Raw genomic sequence first — 19,316 nt, forward strand, 5'->3', positions numbered from 1 at the left:
CCACCCAGGTCACTTGGGGACCTGAATCACTGATGCCGCAGACCACTACCCACGGAGAGTTGGGAAAACTGAGACCAGCAAAGAAAGGGAACTGCCCAAGGTCACTCAGTTAACCGTTAACTAGCGCTTTTTGATGAATGAATTTGCTCTGCAAATATAAATGGAGCAATTACCACGTGGCAGGCTCTGTGCCAGGAGCTGGACACGGTTCCTGGGGGAGACGGAAGTCCTTAGCACTGACCAGAGAACACTCAGCGCCGTTGGGATGGAGTGGGAATGCCGGAATGGGGCGCACTTCACCAGCCTGGAGGGTCAGAGGGGGCCTTCCAGAGGCCGTGATACCTGCTCTGGGGCCTGACAAAGGAGAGGTCAACCGACACACCTGGACCGGGAAGCGGTGCCTAGGGCGGACTGGCCATTGACGGTTACCAGGGCAGGATGGGACAGGTGACTTTTATTGCCCAGGAGCAGGAGGTGAGCCTAGGGGCTTCCGGATTGCACTCCTGCCAGAGGCTGGGCCTGAAAGCAGCGCTTGTCTGCCCTGGGCAGTGGGGGATGGAATGGGTGAGGTGGCTGGAAAGGCTGAGAAGGTGCCCGCCCTGGCTCTTTCAGACTTGGGGAAAGGCTTGTGGCTTCCCTCCATTGTGGGTGAGCCCCTGCCTCCCCTCTGCGAACTCACAGGGACGGTCCAGGGTAGGTGGAAGGGATGGAATCCAGGGTGGGGGGTGGTGGGAGAAACCATGGGAGGAGAGGAGCATGTAAAGAACCCACAAATCACCTCCCTGACACCATGCTGAGCCTCTGCCATGTGATGTGACCATAGCTCTGGCTAAGGTCTGGGGCCCCTTTTCATGAGGAACAGGTTCAGGGGTTCCAGAACCCCTAACTCCCCAGCTCTCCATGTCTTGGACTCCAGCCCCTCATAACCTGCTTCTTCCCCTGCCCTCTCCTCCCCCAGGCTGTTGCAGTGATTTGTGCGCTGAGGCCAAGGGTCCGAGCTGCCCACGGGGAGGAAGCCCGCTCAGGTCCTCTGTCATCAGAGGAGGTTTGCCTGTCTCAGCTGGGGTCAGGCACTGGGCTAGGCTCTCTTGAGAGGTCTAGAAAAGCCCCTTCAGGATGGGTGGGCACAAGCCCCCTGGCCCATGTGGGTCCCATCCCTGCTTCAGGCAGCCGGTCTCCCCTGAGGGCTCCAGGCCTTTCAAATGGGCCTGGCATGTGCCTTTCATTGCACTTGGCATCCCAAGAGCCTTCCCACTGCCAGTCTCCATCGTGGCTTGGTTGCTCCCTGTACCATCTGGAGTTTGGGCACAGCTGCCCATAGTCCCTACCCTAGTGCCCCAGGTGTCCCCGTTGGAACACAGCTCTCCCACGCCAGAGGCCGGCTGCCAGGTTGATAGCCAGAACACCAGGACCAGGCCTGATGGGGACACCAATAGGGTGGTGGGTCAACGGGGTGAGATTTCTGGGCAACCTCCTCTTTTCTGGCTCCTGAAAGGCTCGTCTGAGAGGAATTACAGAGGTGCAGGCAGGTCTGGCCCCACGCGTTTAGACCCCTCTCCCTATCCGTAAAGTAGACTCTTTCCCATAAGGGCTTGTGGACAGGCACAGAGGCTGTCCTGTGGGACTGGGCTTCCAGCCCTGCCTCTGCAGCCCGTCTCTTGGTGACTGGCAAAGTCCCTGGCTTTCTCTGGAACTGTTTCCTTCTCTGTCAAAGGAGATGAACCAGATGATGCAGAAGGGCGCTCCTAGCCAGTCCTTCTGAGCGTGTCTCCTCTCCTGGGTTCAGGAAGCTCCCTCGTAGGCCAGACTGGGCCGTGGCCCCTCAAGCTCTTGACCCTGCTTTCTGCTCCTAGCAGCTGCAGAACCCGGCCCACAGACAGGGTGGCTCCCAGCGACAGTGCCTCCTAGGCAGAGCCCTGAGAGAGCTGAGGCTAAGGTGGGTCGACAGCCAGCTATCACCATGGCAAAAGCATTAGTCTTACCAAGGTAGAGCCCAGGTCTCCCCAAGAAAGGGGAAGAGGACTGCTCAGCTGAGCTGAGCCCCTTACAGCTGGGATCTAACTTAATCCTTACAACCCTAACCAGTGGGTATGACCATCCCATTCCACACACGAAAACTGGGGTTCAGAAGGTCATGTGACTTCCCCAAGGACCTTTCAACTAGTCAATGATGGAGCTGGAAGTTGATTCCAGGACTCAAGAGCCCTCTTCTTCCCCTGGCCCAGGAGATTGGCCCAGGTGTGGCGAATCCGAAGAGGCAGTGCATTTGGGGACTGTTGGGGGCTCTACCCCAATCCCTTTCCTCAGCTCAGCCCTGCCTGCTCCTGTAAGATGCCCACCTGGAATTCCTCCAGTCTGGGGGCAGGGCCTGGGATGCTATGCATGAAGATAAAGCACTAGGCCAGGAATTGGGGGTCCTGGTCCAGAATCCTGGCTTTGCTTTGGATGCACTACGTGACACAGAGAGGAACTCTCAACTTTTCTGATGGCAAGGTTCCCTTATCTATAGAGCGGAAGTAAATACAATCTGCTTTGCCTCCCCTACTGAGGTTCTGTGAGATCTGAAAGGATAACGGGTGTGAAAGAGCTTTGAAAACCATAGTCTCATGGGAAAAGTTGTGATTCTACTGCTGTGGGGAGTGGGGGAGCACATGGGTGAGGGGGAGCACGTGGAGGTGGGGGAGCACATGGGTGTGAGGGAGCACGTGGGGAGTTGGGGAGCACGTGGGTGTGGGGGAGCACGTGGATTTTGTAGAGCATGTGAATGAGGGAGCACGTGTGAGGAGGTGCACGTATGTGGGGGAGAACGTGGGAATGAGGGCCCACGTGTGCCATGCCATGTGTTTGAGGGAGCTGCTCACAGGCCCTGCTCCCCTGCGCTCTCCTGGTCACCAACACCCATGTGTGTCCTCTGACACAGGCCCAGTCGCTATCTTCTGGGGGTGAGGCTCACACACTGGAGTCATTCTTTTTTTTTTTTTTTAAAGATTTTATTTATTTATTTGACAGAGAAAGACACAGTGAGAGAGGGAACACAAGCAGGGGGAGTGGGAGAGGGAGAAGCAGGCTTCCCGCGGAGCAGGGAGCCCGATGCAGGGCTCGATCCCAGGACCCTGGGATCATGACCTGAGCTGAAGGCAGACGCTTAATGACTGAGCCACCCAGGCGCCCCCACACTGGAGTCATTCTTGAGCTCCCCTGCCTGTGCAGGATTTTACTCGGGGGATTATGGCACCATCCCACCTATGAGTCACACCATTAGGGCCTGTTCTGGAGACCTGACTGGCGGCTTTGATGGGGACAGACAGGCCAGTCGAGTCTGATGGTCTGGGGGGCTGGCAGAGGGCAACCTAACTCCTCCCCACCTCCCATTCAGGAAGGAGTTGGCCCCCTCAAAGTGGTTATATTTCCTTCCTTGAATTGACCTCATGGTCAGCTGGAAGCCGGGCAGTGCTAGACAGCCCAGGGTCCTGTGGGAATTGCCCTCACCTCCCTCTGCTCTAGCTTCCCCCTACCTGGCCCCCAGCTCCCCCACCCCTTGTCACAGGCTAGGGGTGTGGGAAGACAGCCCTTGTGAGCAGAGCTGACATTTCAGTCTCCCAAGCTCTTCGGATGCCTGCAAATTGCATCAAGACTTCATCACCCTCCTTGTCCAACACTCAGCCCTATCTGGCCCCTGTCAGGCCTGGCCCTCAAACAAGTGACAAATTACATTGCAGCCACTGCGGCAGGCCGGCAAGTGGGTGCTTGAAACCCAGGGGACTAGAGCTGCACAGACAGCCTCTAGCTGAGAACAGGGTGCCTCCTGGCTGTGAGCCCCGGGCCACCCAGGCCCACTGCATCCCACGCTCGTGGCAGCCCTCACCACCAGGCTGTGCTGGGGGCCAGGCTAGCTGGAGGGAGCCATAAGCCTCAGCTCCCACTTTTCCCAGCCTTACAGGCCTCTTGGGCGGGGGGGGAGGGTTGGAAGGATAGCTGGTGGGAACATAAATCTCAGCCTCTTGGAAAAAGCCCGGTCTGACCGAACCCCCACTGCTAAAGCTGGTGGGCCTGGGGTCTGGGAATAAACATCCAGCCGTCAGGATGTCTGTCTGCAGGTGACAGCTGCAGCAGGCCGGGAGGGAAGGAGTTGCCTTTGCCTCCAGCAAGGCAAGATTCTGCTACTTAACACCTTGGTGACCTTTTGCCAGTTCCTTAGCCTCTCTGAGCCTCGGTTTACTCCTGGGGATTTTACCGCACACCTTACGGAAGTGTGGCGGGGAGAAAGTAATGCCTGGAAACAGAACAGGGCTCGACAGCTGTAGGTGCTCCAGGAATGCTGATTGTGATTGCTGTGTTGTCCCTGCAGATGACAGAGCAGTGGGGTCACAGGCTGGAAGCTACAGGTCAAAGGATACTTACGGCAACTAGGAAAAACGCTAAGTTCATCTCTGCTTCTCTGCTTTTGCCTCCTTAGTCACTTCCCTGCGGGGACGTCCTCCCTCCCTCCTCCTCCTGCTCCCGGTCCAGCTCCCCTAAGGCCCTCTCGGACTCTCCCTGAGCCGCTCCTGCCCCGCCCCAGGATTCCTGCTGCACGCATTCAGTGCCACTTAAGGCAGAATTATATGCTGCCTGGCATCTCTCGATAATTACAGATTCCACGTGTGTGAGTCTTGTTTGCCCAACTCTAGAATCGTAGAATCTCCAAGTTTGAAGGGACCTCATCCAGCCTCTGCCTGCGGCAGGAATTCCCTGAGGAATGTCCCCAGCAGATGGTCAGGCAGCCGCCACCCGAATGTGCCCTATAAGGGAGTCTCCTCACGGAGGGCCAACACTGCTGCCCTAGCACCCTGCCTTGAGCCTTCTCTTGGGCCCCAAAGACGCACTGGGTCTTTTCTCTCGGGCAGAGAAGTCCCTGGGGCACATCTGTTGTCAGCACGCAGGGTCTCAGGGGCCCAGAGCGCGGCTGTCTCCTCCAACCCGCCTGGGCTCAGCATCCATCCTCTGTGCTCCTCAGCTCACAGGAATCTGGTGAAGAATGTACTTCCAGGGGTCCATGCATTCACTCTCTCCACACATCTTTATTGCGGTTGGCCAATGAAGAGGGCGTTGTGACCCCAAATGCCCCCCTGGGCTTTAATGGAGAAGAGCAGAGAGGACAGGTGGGGAGGGCTTAAGGCAGAAGAACTGACTGGCCTGGCTTGGGAGGCTAAGGGTGGTGGTCCTGGGATCTGAAAGAATGACTAGCTTCACCAGGAGGGCAGGAGGAGAGGGCTTTTCCTGCATATGTAAATGCCCAGAGGCCTGGAGGTAAAGTGTAGCCTCTGACTGCAGTATGGGCAAGTGAGGCTGGCTGAGCAGTCTGCAGAGGCCAAGGTGGGCAGGGCCTTGAGAGCCAGAGCAAGGCATTTGGACCAGATAGTGGGGGCTTTGAGGGCTCAGTGGAGCACCACCAAAGGATTTCACTATGTTCGGATGGTCGGCCACAGGTCGGGGCTATTAGCTGGGTGCAGTTCAGAAAGTATTTATGAGGAGGGAGGAGTGGGTGAAGCCCTGGAGGTAGGGAGGCCAGCCAGGAGGCTGCTACAGCACTCCAGGTGAGCAATAGTAGCGAGGAGCTGGGAAGTGGCAGGGGGGATGAAGAGTAGTAAAAAGATCTGGGTCCAGGAGACCGGGCTGAATGACTGATTGGCCGTGGGGTGTAAGGGAAGAGGCAAGATGTCAGTTTCGAACTTGGGTGTGCAGGTGGATGGAGAGAGAAGCTGCTGGTGGAGGGTGGCTGGGAGAGTGGCTCAGTATGAGGTGGGCTGGGGTGGGGTGCCTGTGAGGCATCCAATAGGGGGCGTCCCGGGGAAGCTGGGCACGTGGCTCTGATGCTTAAAAGACCTCACATGGCTGGCCAGGCCCTTGGACACCCTCTAGTTCAACACACCTGCTCCATGCCCACTTTACAGATGAGAAAACTGAGCCCAGAGAAGTGAAGGGACAGGACGCAGCTGGTGTCCTGGTGTCATTGAAAAGCTTTGGAGACAGAAAGACATGCTTGCAAATTCCAGTTCTGCTAATAATCTCTATGTGACCTTGGATATGAACTTCAGATCCCCTCTCGCAGGGTTATTGGGAAGGTGAAATGAGCTCTTCCTGTGCTCAAGTGCCCAGCTCAGGGCCTGGAGGCTCCAGTGGCCAAGCGGCCCTGAGGATGGGCCATGCCTGGAGCCCCAGGGAGTCTGTGGGCGGCAGGGCTCAGTCAGCAGGAGGAAGCCTGACTGCTCCGCTTTGCACTGTCTATCCCATGGCAGGTCCAGAACATCAGCCTCCGAGAGGGGGAGACGGTGACTGTGGAGGGCCTGGGGGGGCCTGACCCGCTGCCCCTGGCCAACCAGTCTTTCTTACTGAGGGGCCAAGTCATCCGTAGCCCCACCCACCAAGCGGCACTGAGGTTCCAGAGCCTCCCACCACCTGCTGGGCCTGGCACCTTCCATTTCCACTACCAAGGTAGGCCTGGGCAGCTGGGGGAAGAACCAGCCCAGACTGGGTGCCCTCCTGGGGATCTCTGGTGCTATTATAGGTGTGGGGGTGGGGAGTCAGGGGGGCAGGCACAGGCGCCCAATGACACTCGGTACAACTAAAGGTGATTATTGCACATCTGACACCTCCAGAACCTTCCCTCCTCCACCTACCACCCTACAAAGAACTGTTTGTGAAGGGGGCCTGACACAGAACCTGCTAGCCCTGAGGTGCCCATTGCCACTTACTCATTCACTCATTCAGTAAACTCTTCCTGGGTATCTGCTCTCTGCTACGCTGTGCTGGGCACTGGCAATATCAGGATGAATCCTCCAAGTCCTTGACCTCAAGGAATTCAGAATCTCTAGGGGAGGCAGACACTGAAATAGGCAATAACAATAGAAGCCCTCTCTTCAAAATGGAAGGGAGTCAAGGTGAAAGGGGCTTGATAGTGACCATCTGGAGGTCCTTAGCAACCAATCTGGCCTTCCTGAACCGCCTCACCCACCCTAGACCAGGCTCATGCCCCAGTCAGCTCAGAACACCTCTGGAAATAGGGGAGTGGCAAGATACAATGGGAAAATCACAGACTCAGGAGATGGGCAGATCTGTGTCTTAATCTCCTTCCCTTTGGCTGTTGACCTTGGACAGGTCATTGGACCTCTCTAACCCTCCTTTTCCTTTGCTGTACCACGTGACCAATATGCCTACTCCATAAAGTCATGAGGAAGATTAAACAAAAGGGTTCATGTGAAGTGCTTAATACTTAGCACGTTCCGTGAACTTAGCGTGTTCCGTGAAGGAACCAGAAACAAGTATTAAAGAGATGGCAGGATGGGAAAGGGAGGAAAGGGGGTTTGCCTCTGCCCCTCTTCCATCAGCATCTCTCCTGGCCCCCTTCCCCCAGGCAAAGTCTTCTTGACAGGGCAACCAGTTCAGACTGGGGAGTGCTAATGGGGAAATAATCAGTGTGAACAATTATGGCATTGCCCTGCATTGTCGGGGACCGATCCTGCAGCCCTGCTTGGTCCACAGCCCGGGGAGGAGGACAGGCACTGGAGATGGGGATGTTTGGAACCCACCTAAGAAGCACTTGCCCATCCCTAGCCTCTCCACCCAAACTGGGAGCGCAGTCTGTCGTGGCAGCAGGGAGCCTGGCGGTGGGCAGGGGCTGGCCAGGGGCTCGGCAGAGGCAGGGGGCCAGCTGAGACAAGGGTGAGCATCTAGGCGGCCCGGCCAGCCTCCCTAATGGCTCATCAAGCCTCCCTAGCAGCGGGCATAATTTCACGGCACGGTAACCTTCTCTCTTGCTGCAAATTCCTTTGCACAAAACCCTGGACCTTCTCTCTGTTGGGCCAGACAAAGGTGGCTGAAAGGCAGTGAGCTGGAGGCCCAGCGAGGGGTGCAGACCCCAAGGAGGGGCTGGGAGAGCTGGCCCAGCCCTGCCTTCTGCTCAGCTCCCAGAAGCCCTCCCTCCTCGGCCCAGTTTTTGTCAATGATCAGCTCTTTCCTTAATGAGTGTAATTCCCCTAATTATAGGCTGTAATTAGCCCTGATCCCAGAGATGGGAACAGGAGGAGCATGTGCTCACACGCGTGTCTCCCCGGGCTGGAGAAAAAGGGTGCCAGAAGAGGGGGCGAGGGGACTAGTACCCACATCACTGCCGGAGCTATCCAAGATAATGTTGGAGATCACAAGGATGGGCCCCCACAAGGGCCTCATCTGCAGAACCGGGCTCCAACTCCCCTCCCACAGCCTCAGGCAGTGTGAGGAGGCAGAGGGCCCTGCCAGGCATGCCCCTCCTCCCTCCTGAGCATTCCTGGCACTGGACTTGGCCCCAGAAACAGACGCTGGGGAGAAAATAGCTCAACAGATTGCAGTCATACAGGCTCCCTGGGAACGGTAGTCATGGCAACAGGAGGACGCTCCTCCTGGGAAGTGGCCACTATGGAGTCTGGGGGCTTCCTCATCTGCCCCCAACCTCCTGCTCTCACCTCATCCCAGCCCAGTTTCCTAATCTGTGAAATGGGGGACCTTCCTTCCCAGAGTTGTGATAAGAACCACAGAAAAGATATAAGGACATCTGGCTCATGACCTAGACCTGTCTGGGTGTCACCCCCCTCCCTGCACTCTGGTTGGGGTGCCCCCCACACTCTTTTCCCTATCCTGTTCTGGCCGGGGGTCTCTCCCCAGGTCACTGTGAGGGGCCACCCTCACCAACCACCCAGGGCAGCCTTGTCTAGAACTCATGGGTTCCTCTGACTCCTGAACCCTGGTTTCTACTTCACCAGGGGAAGCAGATGGGAGAGAGGAGATGGAAAGCAATGGGCTCTAGAGCCAGGATCTTCAAGCGCCCTCTCTACCACTTACTGGCCGTGTGATCAGGGCAAGTCCCCCAGTCTCTCTGAACCTCAGTTTTCATTATTGGGAAATGAGTTAATAACCCATACCTTGCCTTCCTTCCTCCCAAGCATGTTGTAGGCCTCAAGTAAGAGTGTGAAGGCATTTTAGAAGTTGGAAGGTGCCTGCAGATGTGAGGTGCTTTTATCAATCGAGACTACGAACAATAACAGCAGGCTGGGACATTTGGTACTTGTTCTGTGCCAGGAATTACGCATATGTCCTCTCAGTTAACCTCTCATGTAACAACAGTGGATGCAGTACTCGAAATGAGTGGGTAAACAAGGAAACGGAGACACAGAGAAGTTAGGTAACTTGCCCAAGGTGGCACAGCAAGTAGGGGAGCTTGTGTTCTTCAAACCCAGGCAGTCAGACCCCAGAACCCATCCCCTAAGCGCTGCCCTGTTGTGCCTGCCAACCACAAGTAACCACTCATTGGCCATGAGAGAGGGAAGAGTAAGAATCATCCTCTCCCCTTTCACAAACCCAGTGATGATAGCCAGGACGGGTGAAAATCATGAAACTCATTTCTGGATCCTGTTCTTCCCAGAGGCGGCCTCTTTTTCTATTCACACGAATCCCACAGAGGCTAGCCGAGGACCTCTGGACCTGCTTAGACCTCTCTTCCCACCCACCTGGTGCCATCAGTAAGGGTGGGCCCCTCCACCCCAAGATCCTCAGTCGAGACAATCCCCATCCCTCTTATGACCCTCACGGGTTTTCAGACTCTGTAGCCCAAGCCTTCACTCTGCCTCTCTCCTTGACCCCTCCGGCCTTCTTTCCCCCTCTGGGACCCAATCCCTGACCCCCATTTTTAGCTATCGCCTGGGCTTGGCTCCGGGGTGGGCCTTTCCAGGTTGTTTTGTGGGATTTGCTGCCACCATTCGGTCATACTTGTTATGACAATTCCAAAAGTTATGAAGCTTCCCAAGGCAACTTCTCCTTCCCTCAACTTCCAAAGAAGGCGTGTCCTACCTCCCCACCCTCGCCCCATCCTGTTTTTAAAAGGAGTCCACAGTCCTTGCCAGTGAATACTGGGAAAGCTTCTACTGTCTGACTTCAGTCATTCTGGCTGTAATTCATAGCCATCCCCTATAGGAAAAATAGTATCAATACTTTACATCAGGATAGACTTGTCATTGTTTCAAGTGCTTTCACATCTCTAAGTCATTCAATAAACCTTCCTTAAAGATGTGCTCTCAGCTGGATTCCAGAGATACCAAGCTGAATAAAATACTATCCCCTTTATTCTCTTAATAACCCCATAGGTAGCCTGGCATTTTGAACCTCATTTAACAAATGAGAAACTGGGACACAGAAAGGCTGAAAAACTTGCCAAAAGCGTCAGAAAGCTTGGATCAGAACCCAAGCCTCCTAACTTCCAGCTCTGCGCTTGCTCCACTCACCAGCCCAGGCTGCTGGAAATATTGCTGGCCTCTTCTGGGGAGGGCATCAGAGTCTTTCCTGGAATTCCCGATGCTTCCTCCAGTCCTGAGTGACACCTCCAGGCAGGCTGTGGCAGGACTCAGCCCCCTGGTTATGACTCAGCCCTGGCTATGCCCTGGCTATGACTCAGCCCCCAACACACACACACACACACACACACACACACACACACACACACACACATTCTCTCTCTGTAGCCTACCTCCTGAGCTGCCACTTTCCCCGGCGTCCTGCTTATGGAGCTGTGACTGTCACCAGCCTCCACCCAGGAGGCAGCGCCCGCTTCCGCTGTGTCACTGGCTACCAGCTGAAGGGTGCCAGGCTTCTCACCTGTCTCAATGCCACCCAGCCCTTCTGGGATTTCCAGGAGCCTGTCTGTATTGGTAAGTGGTTCCAGGGGACTCAGTGCTAAACAGAGGAGTAAGGGGTGGGGGGCTTATCCTTGCTCTCGGTTGCTGTCTGGAACCTTCATTCGCTCTCCATAAGGAAACCAGAAAATGGTCACATACCTCTGTAGCATTGATCCAACCCCACATATTGAGCTTTTCCTGTATCGAGGCACCACGGTATATAGAGCTGAATTAAACAGGGACCGTGCCCTCAAAGAGCCCACAATTCCGGGAAATGGGGGAAGAAGGAAGCACATGGATCACCAATTTCCAGAGCAGGAAGTAAAAAGCACCAATGAAGAGACATAAAGTGACTTAGGCAGGGAGGAAGCAACCATTCTTAGTTGGGTCTTTAGGAGACTTCCTGGGGGAACTGACATTGAAGGTTTGACATTTTAATGGAGGGAAGAGTGCAGGCAGTTAACACAGAGGCAAGAAGGTGAGGCTGTGTTTAGGGACTCAGAAAACAGCTGGGGAGGAGCTCAAAACTATTCCTCAGGGGAGCCAGCCAGGTGGTGTCTGGAGGCCAGGAGGCCAGGCGGGCAAGAGACTCTGAACTTGACAGTGACTTTGGGAATAGAGACGAGGGAAGAGGTCCCAGAGACACTGACGAGTGAAGGGGGACAAGTGGAAGGAGACTTCCTCCCAGGTTCTGGGCCTGGACGATCAGGAAGTCTGAGATTGCTACCAGGGGGAGGGGCTTCTTGGCAGAAAGAAGATGAAGTATTTAATCTGCAGTGCGAAAGGCAGCCTGGACATCTTTTCTTTCTTTCTTTCTTTTTTTTTTTTTTTAATAGCTCGGGCTCTTGAACCTTATGTCATTTTATAAACTCTTCCTGGGTGCTAGGCACAAGCAGAGGTGAATAAGCCAGATGTGGTCTCTGACCTCTCGGAGCTCTCTGGCAAGTGGGGAAACCAGCATGCAGCAAGTTCTGTGCAGACCGTGCTGTGATGGGGTGAATTCAGGGCATGGTCAGGATCCAAGGGAGGGAGAGCTGCTCCAAAATGAGGAAGGAGGCAAAGAAAGCTTCCCAGGGAGAGAGCATGGAAGGACGACAAGAATGTTAGCTCAGGGAAGTGGAGTGGATTCTTGGGACAGCATATGCAAAGGTGTGGAATGCACAAAGCAGGCCGGAGTGAGGCCATGACAAGGCGTGCCTGATGAGCACATGGGGGATGGGGCTGAAGCCGAGTCAGGAGAAAGCCGGCTTCATAAAGGGCTTGAAGGCCACCTTGAGCTTGGATGACCTAGGGGTAACAGGGAACCGCAGACAAATTTAAGTGAAGGGTAGGCATGATCACATTCATGGGGCAGTTCCGTTCTGAGACCAAGCAGAAAGGTGGGTCTTGTCTTCCCTGCAGAGAAGTGGAGAAGAAACTCACCACAAGCCCCTCCCCAGGAGCCTTATTAAGTTAAAATATTCTGCCATCTTGAACATCTCAAGACAAGGGTGCTGTGTTCTGGCCAGGGCAGCCCAGTCTCTGAAAGCAGGCAGAGTCCAGAGCTGTGTGTCCAGGAGAGGAAAGTGCTGCTTGGACTCCTCTTGCCTTTGAAACCCCTTCTCTGGCCCCGCTCACCTGCCAGGACCTGGTGGCCAAGTAATCCAGAAGTCTTCAGCGATGGGGCTGGGTGGGCTACTCAGCCTCCCCTTGGAAAGAGGAAAGTCCCAGGCCAGAGGGGTCAGCCCAGGAACGATGGTGTAAGTAAGCGAGGCCAGGTCCTGGCTAGCAATGTCTGCTGAGGCCATAAGATTTGGAGGTGGATGGTGGGTACACCAGATGTTTGTCAGGCCAGAGCTAGTCCTGCCCTCTGTTTTACATCCACTCATTCATTTTATTCAACAAACACTGAATACCAACTCTGTGCCTGGCCTGAAAAGACCTGGCCTCCGCCCCAGGGGGGTCCTAGTGAAGGGACATATCCAAACAATAACTAGTTTTAGGAAAGTGGCAGGAGGTAGAAACAGCAGATACACCCAGAAGGTTGGAGCCCCTGGGTAAGGGGCTTTAAGGGGCTGCCTGGAGGCAGTCGGGGAAAGCGTCCCAGAGGAGTCAGCCGAGAGGGAAAGTGACTTACCCAGGGCCACGTGGCCAGATCTACCGCAGTCAAAGGAGTTGCACGTGAATAATCCCAGGGGTGTGAAAGGTTAGGGTTCTGGAAACTGGGCTGTCTGGGGCTGCAGGGTCCCAGGGGCCAAGGATTGACCTCCGGGACCATGGAGGCGCAGAGGGCACAAGAGCTGGGGTGGGCGGGCAGGCTTGGTAGGCCGTCCAGCATCCAGTGGATCTAGGGTCCAGAATCCAGCCCACAGTCCTGGCCCTGTCTCACAGCCGCCTGCGGTGGAGTGACCCGCAACGCCACCACGGGCCGCCTCATCTCCCCGGGCTTCCCGGGCAACTACAGCCACAATCTCACCTGCCACTGGCTGCTTGAGGCCCCGGAAGGCCAGCGGCTGCACTTGCACTTCGAGAAGGTTTCCCTGGCGGAGGATGACGACCGGTGAGGGGAGCCCTGGGGGGACGGGAGGGCCCGGCCAGCTAGTGCCCCAGCTGCAGATGGACCCGAGCCCGGGGGCCGCACCCCAGCCAGAGCAGTGAGACCAGCCGCACCTCTGCTGCTTTCCTGGCCCAGGCTCATCATCCGCAACGGAGACAACGTGGAGGCCCCTCCAGTGTATGACTCCTACGAGGTGGAGTACCTGCCCATCGAGGGGCTGCTCAGCTCCGGCCGACACTTCTTCGTGGAGCTCAGCACGGACAGCAGTGGGGCAGCGGCGGGCATGGCCCTGCGCTATGAGGGTGAGCCTGCTGGCGCCTCGCGGGGGAGGAGGGCTCAAGCCTGGGGCCTCTCCTCTCACCCGCCCACTTCCACTCCTTCATCGCTCCTTCCAACTTAGCCCCTGCTCACCTAACACTTAGGCCCCCTCCCTACCCCTCCGTTCCAGGCCTTGGGGATTCCTACCCCATGTTTGCAGGAGACCCCTGCCTGGACCCAGGCTCTCTAGTCCAAGAAAATGAATCCTCTAGAATTTGAAGAGCAAAAAAGGCCCCAACTCTTAGAGAAGGAGAATTGCAGCAAGAGACATTCTAGAACCACTCATGCATGCATGCATTCATTCATTCATTCATTCACTCAAAAAAACCATTTATTGAGTGCCCTGTGTGTATGAAGCACAAAACTAGGTGCTGGGAATACAATGGTGATCAAGCCTGCCTCCCAAGCATGGTAGGGTATGGTGCTCTGGGCATCCTGCCCCCGCTGCAAGCCTAGGACATGCATTTGTAGTCAGGAAGATAAAGGCCTTGGGGCGGGAGGCCGAAGGACATCCCGTTTGGCCTGGCTGAGGCTAAGCTGGGCTGGGCCCCCTGGTTTGCAGCCTTCCAGCAGGGCCACTGCTACGAGCCCTTTGTCAAATACGGCAACTTCAGCAGCAGCGCCCCCTCCTACCCCGTGGGCACCACCGTGGAGTTCAGCTGCGACCCTGGCTACACCTTGGAGCAGGGCTCTATCATCATCGAGTGCATTGACCCCCACGACCCCCAGTGGAACGAGACAGAGCCAGCCTGCCGAGGTCAGTAGGTACCTGTGGATGGGCCCCCCCTGGGGGGCAGGGAGCAGGGTGGGGGACCAGAGCCAGCGGCAGAGCCTGGGGCACAGGGGCCATGTGATGTGTGAGATTCAAGCTTCACCCCCCGCCAGAGGAGGTGGGGGCTCCCGGCCATGGGTCAGCACTCCTGTGGGCAGGTGGCAGCCCCAGGACATAGCACTGGGAGGGGGGATGTGGAGGGGACGCACCTCCCGGGCCTCCCCTGCCTTCCAGCTGTGTGCAGTGGGGAGATCACAGACTCCGCTGGTGTGGTGCTCTCCCCCAACTGGCCGGAGCCTTACAGCCGCGGGCAGGACTGCATCTGGGGCGTGCACGTGGAAGAGGACAAGCGCGTCCTGCTGGACGTTCGAGTGTGAGTGCCCGCTGGGCAAGGCCAAGCCGGCTCCTGAGCTCTGGGGCCATGTCTGGCCCAGCCCCGCCTGGAGTCCCCAGGCCTGCCCTCCCTGACAGTCCTCCTCCGCAGGCTGCGCATAGGCCCTGGTGATGTGCTTACCTTCTATGATGGGGACGACCTGACGGCCCGGGTCCTGGGCCAGTACTCGGGGCCCCGTGGCCACTTCAAGCTCTTTACCTCCATGGCCGACGTCACCATACAGTTCCAGTCAGACCCTGGGGCTTCGGTGCTGGGCTACCAACAGGGCTTTGTCATCCACTTCTTTGGTGAGCTTGTTGCCCCTGCCTTGCCCTGCTGCCCCGGGGAAGGGGATGCCCGAATATGGATCCCAAAGCATGGCGAGTTAGACAGGCCAGGGCAATGAGCCTGAGTGCTCTGATCCAGCAAGGGAAAGGTGGGAAAGCTCCAGGTATCCTCTCCCCTGAAAGAAGCCAGTTTATTTCTCCATCTTCCCTGAGGGCCCAGAGAAAGGGAGCCTTCCATTGCAGCAGGAGAGATTTGGGTAGGCAGCGGGAAGACCTTCGTCACAAAAATAAGAAACTAAGGAAAGGGGTTTGTTTCTATCTTCTGACCATCTTGAACGGAAGTGACAATTTGCCCACCCTACCCGGCCCTCTCTCTCAGGACTGGGGAACCGGCCAACACGCTTTTGAAAGTAAAGCCAAAGCCAAAATGATAACCCAGGAAACTCAGAGAGAGAATGATGTCAGGGACAGGCAAGGAGGGGCCCTTGAGCAGGAAGGAATGCGTTGCTGGGCCTGTCCAGGCTGAGGAAGGCTAGCACAGTCGCTTCAGTGCTGGCTGAGGGCCTCCGTCTTGCTGCCCCTGTGCCCCCCCAGAGGTGCCCCGCAATGATACATGTCCGGAGCTGCCTGAGATCCCCAATGGTTGGAAGAGCCCGTCTCAGCCTGAGCTGGTACATGGCACGGTCGTCACTTACCAGTGCTACCCTGGCTACCAGGTGGTAGGATCCAGTGTCCTCATGTGCCAGTGGGACCTAACCTGGAGTGAGGACCTGCCTTCCTGCCAGAGAGGTGAGTCTACCTGTTCCCCATGTTCCCCTCCTCAGTGCAAGATACGAGCCTCTCTCCTCGATTCTGAACCAGACTTCAGCTGTTACCAGCTAGTGCCCTTGAACTTCCTCTAGCTCTCGTAGCCTCGGTTTCCTCACCTATGAGATGGGATGATACCTTTCCAAAGGGTTATCCACCAAGCACTTCAAATATTCCCTCCCTGGGAGATGGCCAGTGTTTGTTGATTCTCATGGATAGGAAGGGGACAAATGAGGGATGCACCAGCCAAATGGCAAGGACAGATAATAGGCAGCAGAGCCACGTGTCAGGAAGATATTGGCTGGCTTGGAACAAAGCCAGGGTGGACTGGCTTTTGTTGAGTTCTACCTGGGCTACTTTCCCATAGTGACTTCCTGCCATGACCCTGGGGATGTGGAGCACAGCCGACGCCTCATATCTAGCCCCAAATTTCCCGTGGGGGCCACCGTGCAGTATATCTGCGACCAGGGTTTTGTACTGACTGGTAGTGCCATCCTCACCTGCCATGACCGTCAAGCCAGCAGCCCCAAGTGGAGCGACCGGGCCCCCAAGTGTCTCTGTAAGTGCCGGATGGGTAGAAGGGGAAGCCTCTGAGAGGAGACAAAAGATGCCACCTCTGGAGGCTAAGGACCTGGCGCCCTCACCGGGCTCTGCCGACTTTGCAGTGCAACAGCTCAAGCCATGCCACGGCCTCAGCGCCCCAGAGAACGGTGCCCACAGTCCAGAGAAGCGGCTTCACCCAGCAGGGGCTACCGTCCACTTCTCATGTGCCCCAGGCTATGTGCTGAAGGGCCAGGCCAGCATTAAGTGTGTGCCCGGACACCCTTCACATTGGAGTGACCCCCCACCCATCTGTAGGGCTGGTGAGTGTTCTGCCACCCTCAGAACTCCTGTCTGCCCTGGGGCGCCTGGGTGGCACCGTCGGTTGAGTGACTCTTGGTTTTGGCTCGGGTTGTGATCTTAGGGTTGTGGGATCAGGCCCCGTGTCGGGCTCTGAGCTCAGCGTGAAGTCTGCTTACGATTCTCTCTCCCTCTCCCTCTGCCCCTCCTGCTATGCTCTCTCTCTCTCTCAAATAAATAAATCTTAAAAAAATAAAAAATAAAAAGCCAAAACTCCTGCCTGTCCCACAGGGCTGCTCTAGCAGAGCATCTAGCAAAGATGCCAAGTGTTGAACCCCCTGCCCACACCCACTTCATGTTACCCTTAGTCTCTCCAGTCTCTGCCAGATCCTTCTGACCTGGTGACACCAAGACAAATGCTGGTGGGGGCTCCCCTTGGACAAATCCTTCCCATGATCAGTCTACTCCCTGCCTTAGTGGTTTGGCCCATTGGTCTCACCTCTGCCCTTGGCCCTCCCCTCTTGTTCCAGCCTCTCTGGATGGGTTCTACAGCGGCCGCAGCCTGGATGGTGAGCCCCCCTTTGAGGGCCAGGGAAATAGTCTCCCTGCCCCTGGCTCTCATAGCTCCCAGGCCATGGGTTCCCCAAGAAGGGAGGGCAGAGAAAGAGAGAGGTCTGGGACCAGCAGAGCAAAAGTTCCTTTCCCTGCCCCCAGCTAGCTAGAGGGAGCTGGTACCTGGATTCTCCTGGGCAGAGGTGAGGACAGATATGGGCTCTGGGTCACAGGGACTTCTGCCCCAATCCTACCCACTGTGTTTTCAGTTGCCAAGGCACCTGCTGCCTCCAGCACCCTGGATGCCGCCCACATTGCAGCCGCCATTTTCTTGCCACTGGTGGTGATGGCACTCTTGGTGGGAGGTGTGTACCTCTACTTCTCTAGGTGAGTCCAGTTTCCCTTCCTGCCCTGCATACCCGACTCACTCCTGCCCAGCACTTTCAGCTCACAGGCTTCTCTGTCCCACAGGCTCCAGGGGAAAAGCCCCCTGCGGCTGCCCCGGACACGACCCCGCCCCTATGACCGCATTACTGTGGAATCAGCATTTGACAATCCAACTTACGAGACTGGAGTAAGTACCCATGCCATTCTTTGCACCCTATCCAGGACCTAATCCTAGGCTCCCTTGAGCAGGTACCCCTGAGGGTCCCTCCAAGCCCTCTCACTCTTTCCCTTTTCCTTGGGAAAGTGGATTATGGGCTGGCAAACCTTATACAAGTTTCCAACTCCCAGCAGTCTCTTTACTTTGCAGGAGACGAAAGAATATGAAGTCTCCATCTAGGTGGGGGCAGCTTGGAGAAGCCAGCTCAGCCCAGCATCACAGCCCAGCAGCGGAGTTTCCAGCTTCCTGCTGTCCCTACACGTCCTGTACATACCATCTGGGAAGGGATGCCACCAATCCCTCAAGAACTTGTGCCCTTCCCCACCTGCAATGCCCACCAGGGCCTATTTTCTCGGTACCACTGCCCACATAGGGCCCTTCCTTGGGTTCAAGTCAGGGGGCATCTTCCTCTGGGCAGAGCACAGCTGGAGCACGTGCATCAAGAACCAGCATTCTCCTGACCTTCCTTCATGCCCTGGACCTCTAGCCTGGAATTCACAAGCAGAGGAAGAGCACCTCTCTCCAGGCTGACCACCATCCAGCCTGGCATGTGGCACCCTGCAGCAGGGTGAACTTGATGGTGGTGGAAACTGCACCAGGATGCTCCTCACGGGGCCATCACCAGTGGCCAAAACTGCTGTCGACAGTGACCTCTGGGTAGTCCTGGCACGATGACATCAGCCCCTCGGAGAGGTCTCTCGTCCTTCTCTAAGGCCCCAGGAATGGACAGTTCTGCTTCCTGGAGGCAATAATTCTAAGGGACCCTAAGGGGTTTAGGGACGCTACTCCAAGCTCAGGTTGGGCTTCCCTAGGCACTCATGCTCCACACCAAAGCAGGACACCCCACTCTGCCCAGGCAGCCCTACATGCCAGGGAGAGGGAGACCTTCCCCTGATGTTGATCCGGCTTTACAAACATCTTCTTTCCCACTAGTCCCTCCCCCAACCCCAGCCACCCAGCAGTCTCTCTTCCTGGCCACTGGGTTTTGGGTTAAGGGGAGTGGGCAGGCATATTCTGGAGAGGAGCAGAGGTCCAAGGGCCCAGGAATTTGGCATGGAACAGGGGGTTAGAGACCCAGAGAGAGACCCAGGAGTTGGCTACAGGCCACTTTGTACATGTAATGTATTATATGGGGTCTGGGCTCCAGCCAGAGAACAATCTTCTATTTCTGTTGTTTCCTTATTAAAACAGTGTTTTTGGAGAAAAAAAAAAAAAACAAGCAATGGCCAGGTAGATGGTGCTTTATTGGAGGGAAGGGAGGTGGGAAATAAATGGGATGTGGACTTCAAGACCAGAAGGCATGCTGGACCCACCGATTGATCACTCCCACATTTCATCCAAAACAAGTTACATGCAGGTGCCTCAGGGACTACTGTCCCAACAAGGTCAGTGCAACAGATGGTAGGTGAAGCAAGAGGCCCCTGTGTCTGGCCCACAGGGGTGTGGAAGCCCAGGAACCCAACTGCTCAGCTACCCCAATGCTTCCTTTCTTTTTTTTGCTAGGTCCAGTACTGCAGGCTGGCACACTCCCAAGCCCCTCCTCAA

The 19,316-nt window shown here is 56.2% G+C and overlaps 1 protein-coding gene across 5 annotated transcripts in view; it reads left to right on the forward strand.

Annotated features, from left to right (window-relative positions):
- The window catches only part of SEZ6 (seizure related 6 homolog), a 43,278-nt gene extending 24,288 nt beyond the window's left edge, over window positions 1-18,990 (forward strand). For 2 of the 5 annotated variants that reach the window (XM_036122114.2, XM_036122119.2), the window contains exons 4-17: window positions 6,279-6,474; window positions 10,530-10,715; window positions 13,053-13,221; window positions 13,354-13,520; window positions 14,099-14,293; window positions 14,543-14,681; window positions 14,793-14,989; window positions 15,563-15,757; window positions 16,143-16,334; window positions 16,441-16,638; window positions 17,146-17,184; window positions 17,437-17,554; window positions 17,639-17,741; window positions 17,906-18,990. In XM_036122114.2, the coding sequence (XP_035978007.1) occupies window positions 6,279-6,474; window positions 10,530-10,715; window positions 13,053-13,221; window positions 13,354-13,520; window positions 14,099-14,293; window positions 14,543-14,681; window positions 14,793-14,989; window positions 15,563-15,757; window positions 16,143-16,334; window positions 16,441-16,638; window positions 17,146-17,184; window positions 17,437-17,554; window positions 17,639-17,741; window positions 17,906-17,938 (2,127 nt within the window). In that variant the 3' untranslated portion in view covers window positions 17,939-18,990. The remainder of the gene's footprint in view (window positions 1-6,278; window positions 6,475-10,529; window positions 10,716-13,052; window positions 13,222-13,353; window positions 13,521-14,098; window positions 14,294-14,542; window positions 14,682-14,792; window positions 14,990-15,562; window positions 15,758-16,142; window positions 16,335-16,440; window positions 16,639-17,145; window positions 17,185-17,436; window positions 17,555-17,638; window positions 17,742-17,905) is intronic. The other 3 variants (XM_036122115.2, XM_036122116.2, XM_036122117.2) reach the window with 3 other exon arrangements.
- Window positions 18,991-19,316: the final 326 nt, after the last annotated feature.

The sequence above is a fragment of the Halichoerus grypus genome, chromosome 2 (genome assembly GCF_964656455.1).
Source record: "Halichoerus grypus chromosome 2, mHalGry1.hap1.1, whole genome shotgun sequence".
Taxonomy (NCBI): Eukaryota; Metazoa; Chordata; class Mammalia; order Carnivora; family Phocidae; genus Halichoerus; species Halichoerus grypus.